The 20,004-nt window shown below is 36.3% G+C and overlaps 1 protein-coding gene across 5 annotated transcripts in view; it reads left to right on the forward strand.

Annotated features, from left to right (window-relative positions):
- The window catches only part of LOC144306848 (cytidine monophosphate-N-acetylneuraminic acid hydroxylase), a 114,087-nt gene that overhangs the window by 81,453 nt on the left and 12,630 nt on the right, over positions 1–20,004 (forward strand). For all 5 annotated transcript variants that reach the window (XM_077886463.1, XM_077886460.1, XM_077886464.1 and 2 more), the window contains exons 10-11: positions 13,741–13,881; positions 18,259–18,433. In XM_077886463.1, coding sequence (XP_077742589.1) covers positions 13,741–13,881; positions 18,259–18,433 — 316 coding nt within the window. The remainder of the gene's footprint in view (positions 1–13,740; positions 13,882–18,258; positions 18,434–20,004) is intronic.

Raw genomic sequence — 20,004 nt, forward strand, 5'->3', positions numbered from 1 at the left:
TTATAAAGCTGTAGTAATCAAAACAGTATAGCAGCGGCATTAAAAGCAGACACATAGACCAGTGGAATAGAATCAAGACCCCAGAAATATGGTCAACTAATATTTGACAAGGGAGCTAAGAACATTCACTGGAGAAAAGACAGTCCCTTCATTAAATGGTGCTGATAAAATTGGATATTCACATGTAAAAGAATGAAATGAGACCCGTGTCTTACACCATTCACAAAAATTAACTCAAAATGTATTAAAGACTTAAATGTAAGACCTGAAACCATAAAACTTCCAGAAGCAAACATAGGTGATAAACTTGTAAACTCCTTGACATGATTTTTTGGATTTGACAGCAAAACAAAGGCAACAAAAACAGACAAGTGGGACTATATCAAACCAAAAAGCTTCTGCACAGTAAAGGAAGCCATCAACAAAATAAAAGGGCAACCTTTGGAATGGGAGAAAAATATTTACAAATCATATATCTGATAAGGGGTTAATACCCAAAATATATAAAAAACTCCTACAACTCAGTAGCATAAAACAAACAATTTCAAAATGGACAATGAACTTGAATGGATATTTTTCCAAAGACCTACAGATGGTCAACAGGTACATGAAAAGGTGCTTAATATCACTAATCATCAGGGAAATGCAAATCAAAATCATAATGAAATATTGCACACCTGTTAGAATGACTGTTACCGCAAAGACAAGAAATAACAAGTGTTGAAGAGGATATGGAGAAAAGGGAACCCTTATGCTGTTAATAGAATGTAAATTCAAGCAGCCACTATGGAAAACAGTATGGAGGTTCTTTTAAAAATTAAAAATAGACCATATGGTCCAGCAATTCCACTTCTGGGTATTTATCTGAAGAAAATGAAAGCACTAACTTGAAAAGATAGGTTCCTCCAGTTTCGCTGCAGCATTCTCTCTAATCGCCCAAATCAAACACAAACCAACATAAATGTCCAACAATAGTTGAATGGATAAAGAAAATATGGTATTATAGAATACCAGTGGAATATTATTCAGCCATAATAGGAAGGAAATCTTGCTATTTTTTACCACATTGGATGGACCTTGAGGGCATTATGTTAAGTGAAATGAGTCAGACAGGAAAAGACAAATACCATATTATCTCACTTACATGTCAAATCTAAACAAAAACAAAAATAAAACAAAAAGACAACCAAAACCAAACTCATGGAAAAAGACACCAGATTTGTAGTTACTAGAGGCAGGGGGCAGGGTTGGAGAATTTGATGAAGATGTTCAAAAGGTGCAAATTTCCAATTATAAGTACTGGGGATGTGATATATAACATAATGACTATAGTTAACGCTGCTGTATGGTATATTTGAGAGTTGCTAAGACAATAAGTCCTAACAGTTCTCATCACAAGGAAAAAAACCTTTTTCTTTTATTTTTTGTATCTACATGAGATAATGGATATTAAATAAACTTATTGTGGTAGTCATTTTGCAATATATATAGTCATTATGCTGTACATCTTAAACTTATACAGTGCTATATGCCAATTATATCTGCCTAAAACTGAAAAAAAAAAACCCTCAACAGGTAAACTAAATGGAATACTAAAAAATATTTAAATGATTTAAAAGAAGGAAAGGGAATGGAAAGGCAGAGGGCTGAGAAAGAGATAAACAGAAAACATAATAAAATGGTAGACATAAATAATTACATTAAATATAAATGTTCTACAGAAATGTGAGTGAAGCCTTTCACTTGCACCTTCCAGACCAGCCTTGCTGCCATCAACTACATAGCATTGACTAATCCCAGTCAACAGCATATGGAACAAAAGGATCATCATCCAAACTCCATTTGAATTCATAATCAACAAAATTTTGAGAGATAACAAAGTACTTACCACTTAAAGAAATTAAAATAGTCTAAACGTGCCAGTTAGAAGGCAGAGTTATGAGAATGGATAAAAGAACAAGACCCACTCTATGCTGGCTACAAGCATAAAGTCCATGTTGAACTTAATGATATAGATAAGTTAGAAGTAAAAGAATGGAAAAAATATATACCATGCAAACACTAGTCCAAGAAAGCTTGAGTAGCTATATTAACAATAGAGTATACTTCAGAGCAAAAAGTATCAGGAATACAGAGGCACATTATGATGTCAATTCACCGAGAAGATATAAGAATCCTAAATGTACATAACATCAGACTCAAATACATGAAACAAAAATTTAATAGGACTTTAAGAAAATGGAAAGTCAGAATAACAGTTGGAGATGTCAGCGCTCTTTTCTTGGTAATTGATAGAATGAGAACACAGAAAATTTAGCAAGGATGTAGAAAAATTGAACATAAATAAACTGGATCTGAATGACATTTATAGGAAATTACACCTGAAAATAGCAGAATATGTATTCTTTTCAAGAACAGACATTGACCAAGAGAGACCATGTCCTGGGGCTTAAAACAAACCCTAACAAATTTTAAATTTTTAAATTAAAAGGATACAAAGAATGTTTTCTGATCATATTTGAATTAGGCTAGAAATCAAGAGAAGGATAACTGGAAAATCTCCGAATATTTGAAAACTGGAAAACGCACTGCTAAGCAATATGTGAGCCAGAGAGGAAGTATCCTGTGAAATTGGAAAACATTTTAAACTAAAAAAAAAAAAAAAGCAAGAAAACACAACACATCGAAATTTGTGGGATACTGAAGAAGAGCTAAGAGGGAAATGTGTAGCATAAATGTACAATATTAAAAAAGAAAGTACTCATTTTAGGAAACTAGAAAAAAAATGAGCAAAATACACCCAAAGCAAGCAGAAAGAAGGAAGCATTTAAGACAAGAGCAGAAGTCAATGAAATGAAAAGAAAAAAACAATAGAGAAAAACAATGAAACAAAATGACCAAGAAAAAAAGATAGACAATTACCAATATCCAGAATGAGAGAGCTCACTGAAGATCCCTTAAGTGTTAAAAATAACTATAGTGAAGGAATATTATAAGCGATTCTATGTACATAAATTAAACAACTTAGGTGAAATTTCCCGTTTCTTTGAAAGCCACAAACATCAAAACTCCAAAAAATACACACATCCTCATATCTATATTTTAAAGATTTTTTTTATTTTTTATTTATTCATGATAGAGAGAGAGAGAGAGAAAGGCAGAGACACAGGCAGAGGGAGAAGCAGGCTCCATGCGGGAGCCCCACGGGACTCGATCCCGGGACTCCAGGATCGCGCCCTGGGCCAAAGGCAGGCGCCAAACCACCGAGCCAGGGATCCCCTATCCTCGTATCTATTAAAGGAGTTTCTTTTTTGGGTTAAAAATCTTCCAAAAAAGAAAATCCAGGCCCATATTATTTCACTTGCAAATTATGACAAACATTTAAAGAAGAAATAACACTGATTTAATGTATTCTTTTCCAGAAATAGTGGAGGAAGAAACACTACGACTCATGAGACTCTGCCACCAAAAGCAAAGGCTGTGCAAGAAAGTATACACTAGTACTTCTCATAAACATAAGAGCAGAAATTCCTAACTAAATATTGGCAAATTGCATCAAACATATGTAAAAGGAATAATACAACCAGATGCGGTTTATACCAGGAATGCAAGGCTGATTCAATATTCAAAACTCCATCTAATCCATCATATTAACAGATAAAGAAAAAATCACATGATTATATTAACTGATGCAGAAAAAGCAGTTGATAAAATTAGGCATGTACTCCTGGCAAAATAAAAACCAAACCAACCAGGGACGCCTGGGGGGCTTTGGAAGTAGAACATCTGCCTGGCCTAAGACGTGATCCTGGGGTCCTGGGATCGAGTCCTACGTTGGGCTCCCTGCATGGAGCCTGCTTCTCCCTCTGCCTGTGTCTCTACCTCTCTCTCTCCCTATGTCTCACATGAATGAATAAATAAAATCTGTGAAAAAAACAAAAAACACCAAACTAAACCAAAACAAAAACTCTTAGCAAACTAGAAACAAAAGAGAATTGTCCTAACCTCATTAAGGGTATCTATAAAAATCCACAGCTAGCACCATACTTGATAGAGAAAGAATGACTAATTTCTTCTAAGCTGAATAAGAAGACAAAAATGACTATATCATGCTGAAATTCCTAGTCAGTGCAGGAAGGCAAGAAAACTAAATAAATTGATGTAGACTGAAAGGAAGTCGTGAAATGTCTTTATTCATAGAAACCATGGCTGTCTACATAGAAAATCCCATAGAATTTACAAAAGAAAATTCTAGAACTCAGTAAATTTAGTAAAGTCATCAGATATAAAGTAAATGTATAAAAGTCAGTCATATTTCTGTATATAGGCAATGAACATGAGGACAACAAAATTTAAAAAAAGCATTTACAGTAGCTCCAAATAATTACTTCTTTGCAAATCTAAAAAAATAAATACAGGGTCTGTATGCTGAAAACCTTAAAACATTGATTAAATAAATCAAAGGTAAATTAAAATAATTGAAAATGAATTGGATATCTCAATATAGTTAATTTTTAAATTTTTCTGCATTTAATATGTATTGAATACATTAGCAAAACTTTAATACTGTGTGGAAAGTATAACAACATTCTCCAACTATTTTTTTAAAAGCTTTTATTTATTTATTCATGAGAGACAGAGAGGCAGAGACACAGGCAGATGGAGAAGCAGGCTCCATGCAGGGAGCTGATGTGGGACTCGATCCTGGGACTCCAGGATCATGCCCTGGGCCGAAGGTAGGCGCTAAACCACTGAGCCACCCAGGGTTCCCCATTCTTCAACTATTTTATATTTTTCCCCCAATATTTTATTCATGAGAGACACAGAGAGAGAGGCAGAGACATAGGCAGAGGGAGAAGCAGGCTCCCTGCAGGGAGCCTGATGTTGGACTTGATCCCAGGACCCCAGGATCATGACCTGAGCCAAAAGCAGACACTCAACTACTGAGCGACCCGGGTGCCCCTCTCCAACTATTTATCTTATGCAACCATAGAGAAGTAAACATGGGAAGAAGATCAAGAGCAAAATTTTAAAATATTCTTAAGTACATTTCTCTAGTGGCAATCATTAATCCTAATTATTAACTCTAATGGGATATTTTTAAGCATCTTACCTTTGGGGATATTTCATCTGTCAGTAGAATCATTTTACATTAAAAACATTGTAATATGATGATACATTTTTATTACATTATCTTGCACATGTGCCACCTTAGAAAAATTTTTAAAAGCATAGACTTTAAAATTCAGTTTACAAATATAGTTTAATGGATATTTATTTTAAATGATTAATGCTTTCTCTGTGTCTACTGAAATGATTATATTTTAGTTTATTAATGATTGATTTTCATATGTTAAACCAGTCTTGCATTTCTGATATAAACCCTACTTGTTAAGGATGAAGTGTAATTTGTGTGGTGGGGGGGGTTGGTAAAATCTATGCAATAAAATTTCCCATATTAACCATTTTTTAAAGCATTTTTAAATGTACAGTTCAGTGGTATTAATTATATTCACAATGTTATTCAAGTATCACTATAATCTATTTGCAAAACTTTTTTTTCATCTCAGAAACTCCACCGATTAAGCAATAATTCTCCATTTATCCCACTCTCCACCCGGGGTAATATCTAGTCTTCTTTTTGTCTCTATGAATTTGTCTATTCTAGATATTTCTTATAGGTACAATCATACAATATTTTTCCTTTTTGTCTTTTATTTCACCTTGCATAATAGCTTTAAAGTTCTTCTGGGTTGTATCAGAATTTCATTTTTTATGGCTGAATAATATTCCACTGTGTGGATATACTACATTTTGTTTATCCATCCTTTTGTTGGACAACTGAGTTATGTCCAACTTTGACTATTGTGAATAATAGTTCAATGAACATTGGTACATAAGTATCCGAGTCTCTGTTTTCTTTTTTTTTAATTTTATTTATTTATTCATGAGAGACACAGAGAGAGAGGCAGAGACATAGGAAGAGGAGAAGCAGGCTCCACGTGAGGAGCCTGATGTGGTATTCGATCCCTGAACTCCAGGATCACTCCCTGAGCCAAAGGCAGACGCTCAACCACTGAGTCACCCGGGCGTCCCCCTGAATCACTGTTTTCAATTTTCTGGGACATATATCTAGGATTGGACTTGCTGGATCCTATGATAATTCTACATTTAAAGAAACTACCAAGCTGTTTTCCACAGTGGTTGCAACATTTTACTTCTCATCAGGAATGTACAAGGGTTACAATTTCTCCACATCCTTACTAATACTTGTTTCCATTTTTTGTTGGTTTTCCCACCATTTTTTGGATTATATTATAGTAAGTATAAAATGATACTCATTATGGCTTTGATTTGCATTTCCCTAATGATGAATGATGTTGATCATTTTTCACGTTCTTATTAACTGTTCGTATATTTTCTTTGCATAAACATCTATTCAAGTTCTTTGCTCATTTTTAAACTGATATCTTTATTGAACTGTAGGAGTGCTTAAATATACTATAAATATTAATCCCTTATCAAGATTTGCAAATATTTTCTTCCACTCTCTACAGTCTGCATTTACTAATAACCTTTGATGTACAAAAGTTTTTCATCTTCATGAAATCAAATTTATTGATTTTTCTTTTGTTTCGTATGCTTTTAGTGTCATATTTAAGAATACATTGCCAAATCCAAGGTCAGAGAAATTTGTTCATATGTTTTATTTAAAAAGCTTGATGGTTTTTAGTTCTTATATTTAGGTTATTGATTGATTTTGAGTCAACTTTTGTGTATAGTGCAAGGTAAGGGTCTGGATTCTTTTTTTTTTTTTTTTCTTTTGCATGAAGAAATCCAGTTGTCCCAATATCATTTACTGGAGACGTTTCTCTCTATGCTGAAAGATATGGGTAGTCTTAATCTTGTCAAAAATCAATTACCCATAGATATATTGAGTTCATTTCTGGACTCTTAATTCTATTCTGTTGGTCAGTATGTCTATCTTTATATCACGTCCACACTGTTTAGGTTATTCTAGCTTTGTAGGGAAGTGTTAGTCCTCCAACTGTGGTTTTTATTTTTCGAGATTTTTTTTTTTTTTTTTTTTTTTTTTTTTTTTGCTATTCAGAGCCCCCTGTATTTCCGTGTGAATTTGAGAATCAGTTCAATTCCAATCAGTTATTCCAGTTCTGCAAAAAAGGCTGCTAGAATTTTTATAAGAATCACATTGAATCTGTAGATTGTTTCGAGGAGTATTGAGATCTTAAAAATAATAAATCTCTAGTCCATGAATATGGGAGGTCTTTCATTTAGTTCTTCTTTAACTTCTTTCAGTGATGTTTTGTAGTTTTCACTGTACAAATCTTTTACTTCTTTGGTTAATTTGTTCCTAGGTATTGTATTCTTCTGGATGTTATTGTAAATGGAATTGTTTTCTTAATTTCCTCTTCTTGATTGTTCTTTACTGGTTTATAGAAACACAACTGATTTTTGTTTGTTGACCTTATACATTGCAACTTTGCTAAATATATTTATTAATTGTATTAGCTTTAACTATTATATTCTTTGGTTTTATATATATAGGGTCATGTCATTTGCAATAGAGAAATTTTACTTCTTTTGTTCTAATTATTTTTTCTTTTGTTCTAATTAGATGCCTTTTATTTCTTTTCCTTGTCTAATATTTTTTATTAGAACTTACAGTACAATTTTTAATAGCAGTGGTGAAAGCCAGCCTCCTTGTCTGTCTCCTGATCTTAGGAGGAAAGCTGTCATTCTTTCACCACTGACATGATGTCGTCTATGGATTTTTCATAAATAGTCTTTATCATATTGAGGAGGTTTGCTTTTATTCCTAGTTTCCTGTGTGTTTTATCATGAAAGGATATTGAATTTCGTAAATTGCTTTTTCTGCATGAGTTGAGATGATTTTGTGTTTTTTTCCCCCATTATTCTACTAATGTGGTAAAATATACTTCTTGATTGCCTTATGTTGAACCACCCTATTGCATTCCTGTGATAAATCCCACCTGGTGTATAATCATTCTAATATGCTGTTGGATATTGTGTGCTGGTATTTTGTTGAGGATTTTTGCTTCTGTGTTCATAAGGAATACTGGTCCATATTTTTTTATTGTAACATCTTTAAAAAATTATTTTTTAAGAATAGTTGACATATTATATTAGTTTCAGGTGTTCAACAAAATGGCTTGACAATCGTATACATTACTCAGTGCTCACCAAGATAAGTGTAGTTACCACCTGTCACCATATAACATTATTACAATATTATTGACTATACAACCTTTGCTGTACTTATCTCCATTACTTTTTTTTTTTTTTTTAACAACTGGAAGTTTATGCCTCTTAATCCCTTCCAGCTACCTGTCTTTGGTATCAGGGTCATATAATACTGACCTCATGGAATGAATTAGGCAGTATTTCTTTGTATGATTTGGGAGAGTTTGAGAATAATGATCTTTTCTATTTTCTTTATGAGTTGGTTTAAGCAATTTGTTTGTTCTTGGGACTCTGTCCATTCCACTAAGTTATTTAATTTATTGTACAATTGTTCATAGTCTTATCTTCTAATTCTTTTTATTTTTGTAAGGTTAGTAGTAATGTCCCTGCTTTATGATTTAGTTATCTGTATCTTCTTTTATTATTTGTCTGACTAAAGGTTTGTAGACTTTGTTGATCTTTTCAAAGAGAAAACTTATTGATCTTTTTAAACCAACTTTTGGTTTCATTGATTCTCTCTACTGACCTTTCTTCTTTTGTAATATAGATGTTAGAGCTATAAATTTTCCTCTGAGCACGGCTTTTACTACATTTCATGTTTTTTATTTTTTACTTTTTATTTTTTTTTATTTATGATAGTCACAGAGAGAGAGAGAGAGGCAGAGACACAGGCAGAGGGAGAAGCAGGCTCCATGCACGGGGAGCCTGACGTGGGACTCGATCCCGGGTCTCCAGGATCGCACCCTGGGCCAAAGGCAGGCGCCAAACCGCTGCACCACCCAGGGATCCCCTTTTTCATGGGTTTTATATGCTGTGTTTCTGTTTTCATTTTATCGCTAAGTACTTTCTCATTTCCCTTGTAATTTCTTTTATTTATTGGTTAAGAGTGTAGTATAGTTAACATTCAGTTATTTCTACATAAACCTGTAGGTTTAATGCAATGTCCATCAAAATCCTGGCAGAAGTTTTTTGTATATACAGACAACCTAACTCTATGATTCATAGGAAAGGTAAAGGAATTAGAACAGCCAAAACAATTTTGAGAAAGAATAACTTTGGAGGGCCCACACTGCCCAATTTTAAGATTTGTTATAAAACTACAGTAATTAAAGCAGCATGATATCAATGAAGGGATAAACACTGGATCAATGGAATAGAGAATCCAGAAATAGATCCACACAAATACGAACAATTGATTTCTGACAAAGGTATAAAACAATTCAGCAGAAAAAAGATCTTCAATAAATATTATTAGAACAATTGGACATTCATATGCAAAATAATAATCTCAATTAGATTAATTGAGATTAAATAAATTAATAATAATCTCAATTTAGACCACACATTGTATACCAAAAAATAATCCAAAATGGATCATAGACCTAAATGTAAATATAAAGCTATAAAACTTTTAGAGGAAAATGTAGGAGAAAATCTTCATAATTTTCAGTTAGGCAAAACCTTCTTATTATATATAACACCAAAAGCGTAATCCATAGAGAAAAGTTTAATATATTGGACTTTATCAAAATGAAAATTTTTTCTCATGAAAGTCACTGTTACGAGAATAAAAAGACAACAAAGACTGTGAGAAAATATTTGCAAATCAAATATTTGACTAATAACTTGTATCCAGAAAATATATCTCTCAAAAATCAGTGTCAGAAAACAAAGAACTCAATAGTAACTGGGCAAAACATTTGAACAGGTACTTCACCAATGAAGATATATAGATGTAATAACATAAGAAATGATGGGCTCATATCAGTAGCCATTAGGAAATGCAGATTGAAACCACAGTGAAATAAAGTTTTGATAAATCAACAATATCCAGTTATGGTAAGGATGCAGAACAATAGAACCTCTTACAAATTATTGTTGGGAATTCAAAACGGTACTGCCTCCTGGAAAACTATTTGGTTGTTTCTTTAAATATGCATTTATCATATGACCCAGGAATCCCACTCCTGGGTATTTGCCGTTGCGAAGTTAAACTTCTATTACACAAAAACTGTATACAGATATTAAAAGCAGTTCTATTCATAATTACCAAATCAACTCAAATATCATTCAACAAGTAAATGCATAAACAGACGATGATACGTCTATACCATAGAATACAATAAAAAGTAAATATTGATATACACAACAACACGGATGAATCTCAAAGGCATCATATACCAAGTGAAGGAATCAGTTTCAAAAGGTTACATATTGTATGATTCTGTTATCATGGCATTCTGGAAAAGGCAAAACTGTAGGGGTGGAGAACAAATCAGTGGTTGCCAGGGGTTGGGCTTGAGGGAAGGTTTGACTGAAGTGGAGCAACATGAGAGAGTTTTTGAGAGGTGATGGAATGGCTCTGTATAGTGATTGTGGTGGTGGTTGCACAAAGCTGTGCATGTGTTAAAATTCATAGAATCATTCACACAAAGTAAAAATATTGAATGCAAATGGATATTTTAATTTAAAATAATTTTTTTGTTTAAAAAACAAAAAAGCAAGTAGTTATTCTTAACATCTTCAGCCATGGTAGTTAAAGCTAGCATATTTGTTTAAGTCAGGTTGCACATTTCATGGAACTCATAACCCCTTAAGAAAAGAATATGTATGGTCTATCCATTCTGTCATATTGGAACATAGTTTTATTATTTTCAATGTTAAGATCTCATAGATATTTTAATTTTGCTTTTATAAGATTCTGTAATTATATATAGAATTGACTTTATCCTTAGTACATGCAGTGATTCAGCCTCTAACTATATTTTTTTATGAGAGAGTATGAGTACCATCTGCTTTATGATGCTCCTCTTTTTCCTCCATACTGGGAATACTCTGTGATCAAATGGGAAGGACTACCTTTGTGCAGACAGGGAATGCATATGTCGTTGTACTCAAGAGGAAATTGTTGTAATAATTTACTTATCTAAATGTGTTGGGTATTACATATTTATTTTAAATTTATTGGATGATAAACCGTCCTCAAGATAAGTTCATAACAATATCCTGTAAGGACTGGCCATGATTTCCCATCCATTAGAGGAGCACGTAGAAGAAATCATGTATATGGAATTTAGCTTCTCTTTCTACCACTTATTAGAAGCAATTAATTGACTCCTCTAGGCTTCATTTGTCTCATTATTAAAACATGACTGCTTTTGCTTTAAAGTTCTGTGTTCTGTGACATACCTACTTGTGTTTAATCAGTTAATATGTCTGATTGCTGATATATTTCCTTTCTTTTGACCTTCTTGTTGACATTATTTAGCTGCCTCTTATCTTCCTAATCCTTCTGGAAAGACTGACCTAAGATTAAAAAATAATTCCTTGAGATGAATATTGTTCATTATCATTTATCATTTATTGAGCAGCACTGTTCTAAGAGAAGCAGAGATGAAATGATTGTCATCAGAGTTATGGTCTACTGGAAGAGAAAAACAATTAAAATACAGAATGCTAAGTGGTATGATACCTGTGTGTTCTGGAGGCAGTGGGATGCCATGAGGGTCAGAAGATGACTGGGTGAGACTATGAATCTGAGTTTTGAAGTATGAGTAGACACTGACTAGCAGAGATGGAGAGATGGTGAGGTGAGAAGTACCGTGCAGGATAGGGGACTCAGTCTAGGGGACTAAGGAGGCATGCACTGGAGGAGCCAGGAAGTCATATGGTGAACAGCATTGTGTGTGCCACTGCTTATAGCTTGGATTTTGACCTGAAGGAATGAGGAGCCCAATAAAGGAGTCCGATGAGGAACAGGGACATAATGAGGTGTGAACTGGGGAGCTTAGGTTGTATGTCTGTGTGGTGGGAAGGGAAACAGAAATGTTGATTCTGGAGGCCAGTTTGAGAACCATTACCGTAATCTAGGAAGAACCGTAATCTAGGAGAACCGTAATCTAGGAAGTAACGATGAGTGACGGTGAGGATTGAGAAGCCAGTTCAGACTCCAGAGGTGTTAAGGAGGTTGAACTCCCAAGAACATGAAGAACCAGATGTGGTGGGTACTTGATTACAGGACACATGACTACTTAATATACTGCCTTTTAAAATAATTGCAAGCCACTCTTCAGTGTGTATGTAATGGGCAAATGTTGCTCTCCATACTGGGAGTACCCCCGAGAGGGTGTCATCTCAGTATTGGTTTTACTATTATTTTAGAGGGAGACAAAGAAGCATCAGGAAGTGAATTTTGTGAATACCTCACATTATGTTTTAATAGTGTTATGGTTTGGGAGATCAGTTAGTGAATCATCTTGAGACTAGAGGTAGTAAGAAGAGGAGACAGAGTGGTGGCACTGCTTCAAAATGAGTTCTGCTCCCACGGGAGGATATTAACTCATATAGGAAGGGAGAAGCTATTCATATCTGGGGGTGAGTGACATCTTGACCCAGTTGTGCAGTATTGATTCCAGGGTAGTAAATAACATAAGTCACCCTGGTGCTGCAGAAATACAAATGCTTACATATGTTTTGTATCTGTCCATCTGCCTAAAATTATCTATTGGGTCTAAGTCATAGCTCCAGAGAGTAAAATTCCCTTTAACAGAAATGTCAGTCTATATAACCCGTGTCCAATGAAACACAATAACAAATCCTTTTTCTCTGGATCTCCCCTTTTCTGTGCCAAGACCATCACCACCTTCCCATATGTCACTGGAATGGTGATTTCCAGAAAGATTGTGGTTTGGTATTGAATTTGGGAGATGCTCATCTCTGATCAATAGAAGCACAGTTAGAGACTAGGTCTCAGGAGGAGCTATCACTGAGGATGTGTGTACTCTTTTATAATAGGTGGATTCTTCATGGTTTTGAGACTTTCATTTTTATTTTTAATTTTTTTTAGCCTATAAACAATAGAAACTTATTTCTCAGGAGGCTGTAATGTCCAACATCAAAGTGCAGATTCAGTTTCTAGTAAGGATCGGCTTCCTGGCTTTTCAGACTTTGCTCCCAAAGTGGGGGGAGAAGCCCCTCCCTGTGACCTCCTGGGAAGGTTGAGCCCTACTCAAGGTGTGTGGTGGAGAGCTCAGGGGAGCACTGCCATCTGGTGTGCTGACCATGGGCAAGTCACCTGGCCCTTTGAAGCCTTAGTTCCCTTCTCTCGAAAATGAGATACTTAATAGGAGCTATCTCATTGGAGTCTAATGAAGATAAAATCAACTAGTTCATGTTAAGCACTGAGTATTATTCCTGCCAAATAACATCTAGTCCTATATATATTTAATTAATATTAAAAAGAAGAGTATGCCATTCCCACCTATTTAAAATAGTTGGTTTTGGTACATGTAACTTTAATTCCAACCACCGTATGATTATACTTAAAAACAAAGTATAAATACAACTTCTTTTACTAATAATCCTTAGGCCAAGTATAGTCTTTGTTTTTCCATGGGATAAGTGGATAGGATTGTGAAGTGAGAATGTGGAGAAAAAAAAAGTTCTAGCATTGTTCTAATCAGACCATGCATCTGAGGATAAATTACTTTCTTACCTGGGCATGTTCTTATTTCTCAGGTATATTAAGGAAACAAACATCAAAAATGACCCAAATGAGCTTAATAATCTTATCAAGAAAAACTCTGATGTGATAACATGGACCCCACGACCTGGAGCCACTCTTGATCTGAGTAGGATGCTAAAGGACCCAACTGACAGGTTTGGTTTGAATATTTATAGAGGCCAAAGATGGTTTATGGTTTTTTTTTCAATTTTATGAGAAAATAAAGGGCACACCCATGGCCTCTTGACAAGTCCTTATTTGTAGGAATATTGTTTCTGCTGGCTGGCATAGTGAGTTTCTTGTGCAGTAAGGCCCACATATCACTTTTAAAACTGGAAATCTTACAATTTAAGTAAACTATGAAATATCTTTCAAATCTAAGGGGAAAAAACGAGTTTCCCCCAAGATTTTCATGTTATATAACAAATACTCAAAACGTTTTCCTCATCTCATAAACTTATTTGAGGATGAAGGGTGGGGGGAAATTTTTTCTATCCAGAACTGTTGATAGGCTCAAAAATAAGGTGTCTTAAGAAAGCAAACAGCAATAAGCTCGAGAGTTGGTTTTCATACCAGTATAAATGTTACCCAACTGCATGTTTCACGTAGAACACATTTGAACAAGTAGCAGTGCGTTGGGAGTACAATTCAAGAAAAGTTAACACCCATGTGACAGACCTTTATTTTCATAAATACTTGTCTTGAGCCAAATGAAACTGTAAGTTTCTCACCCTTACTTAGAAACTGGGTGTGGTAAAGATTGGTGCAAACAATTACCACAGGTGCAGCTGCTCTCTGCCTGCCTCCCCCCACAAAGTCAGTGTGAACGTGGTAATCAGCGATTCTGACCTTTTGTTGACTTCCTGTGTCAAACCATTCGTTGAATCTGGTTCATTCCCCTTTGTAAATCTGCCATAAATCCAGCACTTGCTTCCAGCCTTTTCTGCCATGGCCTGAATTAGGCTTCTCACAATTTTTAGCCTTGATTCCTGCAGGGGTTCCTGACTGGTCTGTGCCTCCACCCCTGCTCTCCCTTGATCTGTACTCTAGGCCAGCTGGTTTCAATCTACTGGTCAAAATCCATGGTGGATTTTGGTGGGTTGTAAAATCAATGACATTGATTATGACCCACATTTTTTAAAAAATGAAACTGAACAGAATAGAATATATTTGAGTGCATTGCATATAACGAAGGTAAGTATTATTTAAGGAAACTTTTGTTTTGCGAGTACCTTTGGGGGACCCCCAGGATCCTGATATAAAAATGTTAATTCTTAAAGGAATAATAGGCAAAAAGTTTGAAAGCCCTTACTCTACATTGCTGCCAGCATAACCTTTTTAAAATGCCAAACTGTTTCTGTTCCTTCCTGCTTACAATTCTTTAGGATTGCCCAAGCACCTCTAGTATAAAAGCAATTTTTATTCTTCAGATCAAGGGTTAAGAGAGGTTTCTAAGTATTCTGGTAGTAGTGGGGCATTCAAGAGCCTTTGTCATTCGGCATTTGCTGAGCTCCCCATCTGCTCGGTCTGGTCTTCCTAGAGCAGAAACTCTCAAACCTTAATGGGTATCAGAATCACCTGAGGAATTTGGATAAATGCACATCCCTGAGCTCCACCTGGGGACTCTGATTCAGTAGATCTGACATAGAGCCCAGAAATCTGCATTTGTATCACCAAAGCATTCTGGGTAACAGGAGAGTAATACTGTTGGATTCTCAGTAGTGAGATAGAGCACAAGGGACATCGGGGACTAAGTGCTGAACTCTGCTTCATGAGGGAAGGAGAAGATGGGGGAACAGGAAATGTGGTCAAGAAACCTCGATCTGTATGTTAGTAAATTGAACACCAATAAAAAATTAAAAAAAAAAAAGAAGGGTACTTGTTGTGATGAGCATGGGGTGTTGTATAGGTTAAATGATGAAACAAATTTTTACCACATGTTAACTAGAATTTAAATAAAAACTTGAAATTAAAAAAAAAAAAAAAAAAAAGAAACCTCGATCTGAAATCAGCATTTGAGCTAGGTCAAATGAGGAGGAGTAGTTGAGAGGGAGTGGATGGGAGAGACAGGGGGAGGTGGGGGGTGGAGAAATTCCAGACTCCAGTAGGGGAATGGCATGTGCTGGTGACGGGAGGTATAAATAGTATCGTGAGTTTGGTGAATGCAGATACTTTGAATAAGTGAATAAATGTATGTCATTCATTCAGAAATTATTTACTGAGCTCCTTTGGTATACCTGGGTAGACATCATACTAGGTACAGGGATGCAGCTGAGAAAATGCCTTTCCCTTGTGTGAGGCAGGAAGGCCGAATGGCATGCTGAGGGTGTTGGGGGGCAAGGTCAGAAAGACCCTGTGAGACTGCTCAGGAAACTTGTCTGTGAGTAGTAGCGCTTGAGAAAGTTAAATGCAGCAAAGCAGGAACATCACTGCATTGTGTCCTAGAAAAACCATTTCAGTTTGCAGAGGAGCATGTACTAGGGAAGAGGCTACAGGGAGAATAGCTCAGCTGGGAGGCTATGGCTTTATCTGGGAGAGATCAGCCTTTACATAGACATGGGACAAGGAGTTGCAGAAGTAGTTTGGAGATCGATTTGGAAATTAGCCTTAGGATTTTGTAGTATTTTGTTACAGAAACCAATGCATCTGTAGCTTTGGGAGAACAATGAGCTAAAAGTGTTGTTTCGAGAAGTGGCACCTAGAGATCTACCATCACTTGCCAGATATTTACCAGACGGTGCCTATTTCCCTCCTTACACTTCCCTTATCCAGATCACATCCTGTTCTGTTTCTAGGATTCAAGATTCCATGTCTCACGCAATGATCCCTTTTCACACTGGATGGGCAGAGCTCCAGGAGGGTCACAGAACTCTTTTGTCCATATTGCCCACTGGGTTTCAAAATAAAATTACCCATCTTTTTTTTTTTAAGATTTTATTTATTTATTCATGAGACACACACACGCACGCACAGAGAGAGAGAGAGAGAGAGAGGCAGAGACACAGGCAGAGGGAGAAGCAGACTCCATGCAGGGAGCCTGATGTGGGACTCGATCCCAGGACTCCAGGATCATGCCCTGGGCCAAAGGCAGGCACTAAACTGCTGAGCCACCTAGGGATCCCCTAAAATTTCCCATCTGTCTGTATCAGCTGTGGTGATGAGTACAATAAGAGGATTATAAATTAGAGACACGAAAATCTGGATATTTCTCAAAGCCAGGCTAAAACTGTCCATACGCTCAATAGACATTTGTTGAGCCTGTTCTATGTGCCAGTCATGGTTGTTACTTCTTCTTCTTTTTTTTAAAAAATTTTTATTTAAATTCAATTTGCCAGCATATAGCATAATCCCCAGTGCTCATCTTAGCACATGCCCTCCTTAGTGCTCATCACCCAGTTACCCCATCCCTTCACCCACCTCCCCTTCTCTGACCCTTTGTTTGTTTCCCAGAGTTAGGAGTCTCTCATGGTTTATCTGAGTGGGGAAAAATTAAAGAGGAAGAGAAACAATGGTTGCTACTTCCATCAAACTTATATTCTGGTGGAGATAGAGGGGCAGGACAGGAGCAAGCAGACATCCACAAAATAAATATGACCACATGATGTTCAACATTTCCATAATTTAGCTACTTGAATCAAAAGGGTCCAAATCAGTGGTTTTCCAACTTTTTTTTTTTTTTTTCCCCACCAGACATGGACTTTTAGCTTTAACTGTTTCTGGCTTGGAAACCCATCACACGGATTAACAGGAGCTTAGGCAAAGAGTCAGGCCCAATCCTTGTGGGTCCCAAGTTACTACTTTCAGATGCCTGAGAATCATCTAGGCAGTTTGACACCTACTCGACTGGTCGACAGTTGATATTCAAGTGCTAACTTTTGCCTTCCTTCTTTCATGGTCCTCTCACCTTTCTGTCTTCTCTGCTCCCCGTGGAATTCCTCCTTTATATCCCCATGTCTAACTATTTGCCTAACTATTTGCCTCAAGCCACCTTGCACACTGGTTATGCCCTGTGGTCGGTCATCTCTGATTTCCTTTAACTGGCCATTTTGCATTTCTATAGGCAAAGTCATCCAAAACTATCGCATGTACCCAGCAACCTTGGGTAATATGCCCCCTGAACATGAAACAGATGTCTAGAGCCACTGCTCACGTGTGCAGGACAGAGCTCCCAGAAGGGTAGAACTCTTGGCTTTGCTCCTCTTCCATAAACCTTTACTACCCTGCCAACTCCTATAGGGAAAAAAATCTCCTTATTGGACATGTATGTGGCCACACACCTTCCATAGCCTAAGGTTTCGTACCAGGATTAAAGAGGGCATCCAATAGTTATTTTTAAAATTTTAATGTAATTTGTAATTTAAAAAATATTTTTAGAGTTATAGAAAAGTTGCAAAAGATAAGAGAACTTTCCTGTATTCCTATCCTCAAACTTTCCTTAATGTGAACATCTTGCATAATTATAATACAGTCATCAATACCCAAGGACCTAACATTGTCACAATACTACTAACTCTCACCTCTGTGTCTTCAAGCAAGGGCATCATAGAGCCTCCAAATGGGACAAAAATTTACAAGGATTCCTGGGACTTTGGACCATATTTGAAAGTCTTGAATGCTGCAGTAGAAGATGAAATATTTCTTCACTCATCCTGGATAAAAGAATATTTCACTTGGGCAGGATTTAAGGATTATAACCTGGTGGTCAGGGTACGTCATCAGTATTATTTGTCTTTGCTTTGTTATATTATGGAAATATACGAAATTCCCCTTGGTGTTCCAATTTGTTTCTCAATAAACATTCATCAAACGCTACCAACTGCTTCACGGAGCAGATTTGACCATGTGATAAATGATCCCATGTTGAAAATGTAAGGACTCTTCCCTCAAGTGCAGCTCAGTTGCTCTGGTATTCTTTTGCCTCACATCACCATGTTTGTTGTTGTGTTTTTCTGGGTGTTTTGTTCAGTGTGGCAGAAATCAGCTGTTTAAACTGTGGGGCTATAAGGTGCTATCCCCCTGATGAGGTAGTGATGTGCAGCAGAGTGACATAGAAGCAGGTACCTCTTATCGGAAGCTGTGGCAAGCAAGAACCAAATCACACAAATTAGCTCCAGCACATACACACACAGCTCAAAAGCCAAGTGGTTCAAGTTAGAACCTGGTCACTGAAGTTGAAGGTGTATCCAAAAGCAAAGTGAGTACTAAGAGGTAGGGGGATGTGAGAGGAAGAGGATGCCTGAAATGCAGCCGGGAGTACTACAGAGTCTGAATAACCAGCTACTCACATGTATATTTTATCTGGGACGCTGAGTTTAGGGACGCATCAGGAAATAGACAACATTCACTCTTAGAGACAAAGATCGGGGATCCTCAGAGTGAGGACTATTCCCAAGTTTAGTTTTCAACCCCTGAACAGTAATACCAGGCAATTCTTGCCTTCTTTTTTTTTTTTTTTTTTAAGATTTTATTTATTCATGAGAGACACAGAGAGAGGCAGATAGACATAGGCAAAGGGAGAAGCATTCTGACTCCTCGCAGGGAGCCCAGTGTGGGACTCGATCCCAGGACTCCGAGATCATGACCTGAGCCAAAGGCAGACACTCAACCACTGAGCCATCCAGGTGCCCCAATTCTTGCCATTCTTAAAAACTGGGAATCCTAAAAACCTGCCCCAGGGGATCAGTGTCAGTCTCTGACAATTTTGCTGGTCAGTAGTGAGAGAAGTTTGAGTATGCTCACGAATACGGTTACAAAGTTGTCAGTTTTCTTTTCTTGGGATGAGCTGCCATAATTCCAAATCATTATTCCCTCTCTATTTTTGAGGTGTTAAAAGCATTCTTCCTTAATGAAATAAAAGTAGATGGAAGAATTTTTTTTTTCTTAAGTCCTCACTTGGCAAAATAAAACACAGGTGACCCTGGAGCAACACAGGTTTGAACTGCACTTATAGGCAGGTTTCTTTTTTGTTTTTTGTTTTTTGTTTTTTTTTTAGCAGTCCAGTACTGTAAATGTTTTTTTTCTCTTAGGATTTTCTTAAGAATATTTTTTTCTCCCCTCTGTCACGAATAAATAAAATCTTAAAAAAATACTTTTTTCTCTAGATTATTGTTTATTGTAAGAATACAGTATATAACACATATAATGTACAAAGCATGTGTTAATCAACATTTTATGTTATCGTGAGGCTTCTGGTCAATGTACTATTTGTGGTTCTGTTGTGGGGAAGTCAAGTTATATGTGGATTTTCAGATGCATGGGAGGGGAGCAGGGGAGGGCAT

The sequence above is a fragment of the Canis aureus genome, chromosome 37 (assembly GCF_053574225.1).
Source record: "Canis aureus isolate CA01 chromosome 37, VMU_Caureus_v.1.0, whole genome shotgun sequence".
NCBI lineage: Eukaryota > Metazoa > Chordata > Mammalia > Carnivora > Canidae > Canis > Canis aureus.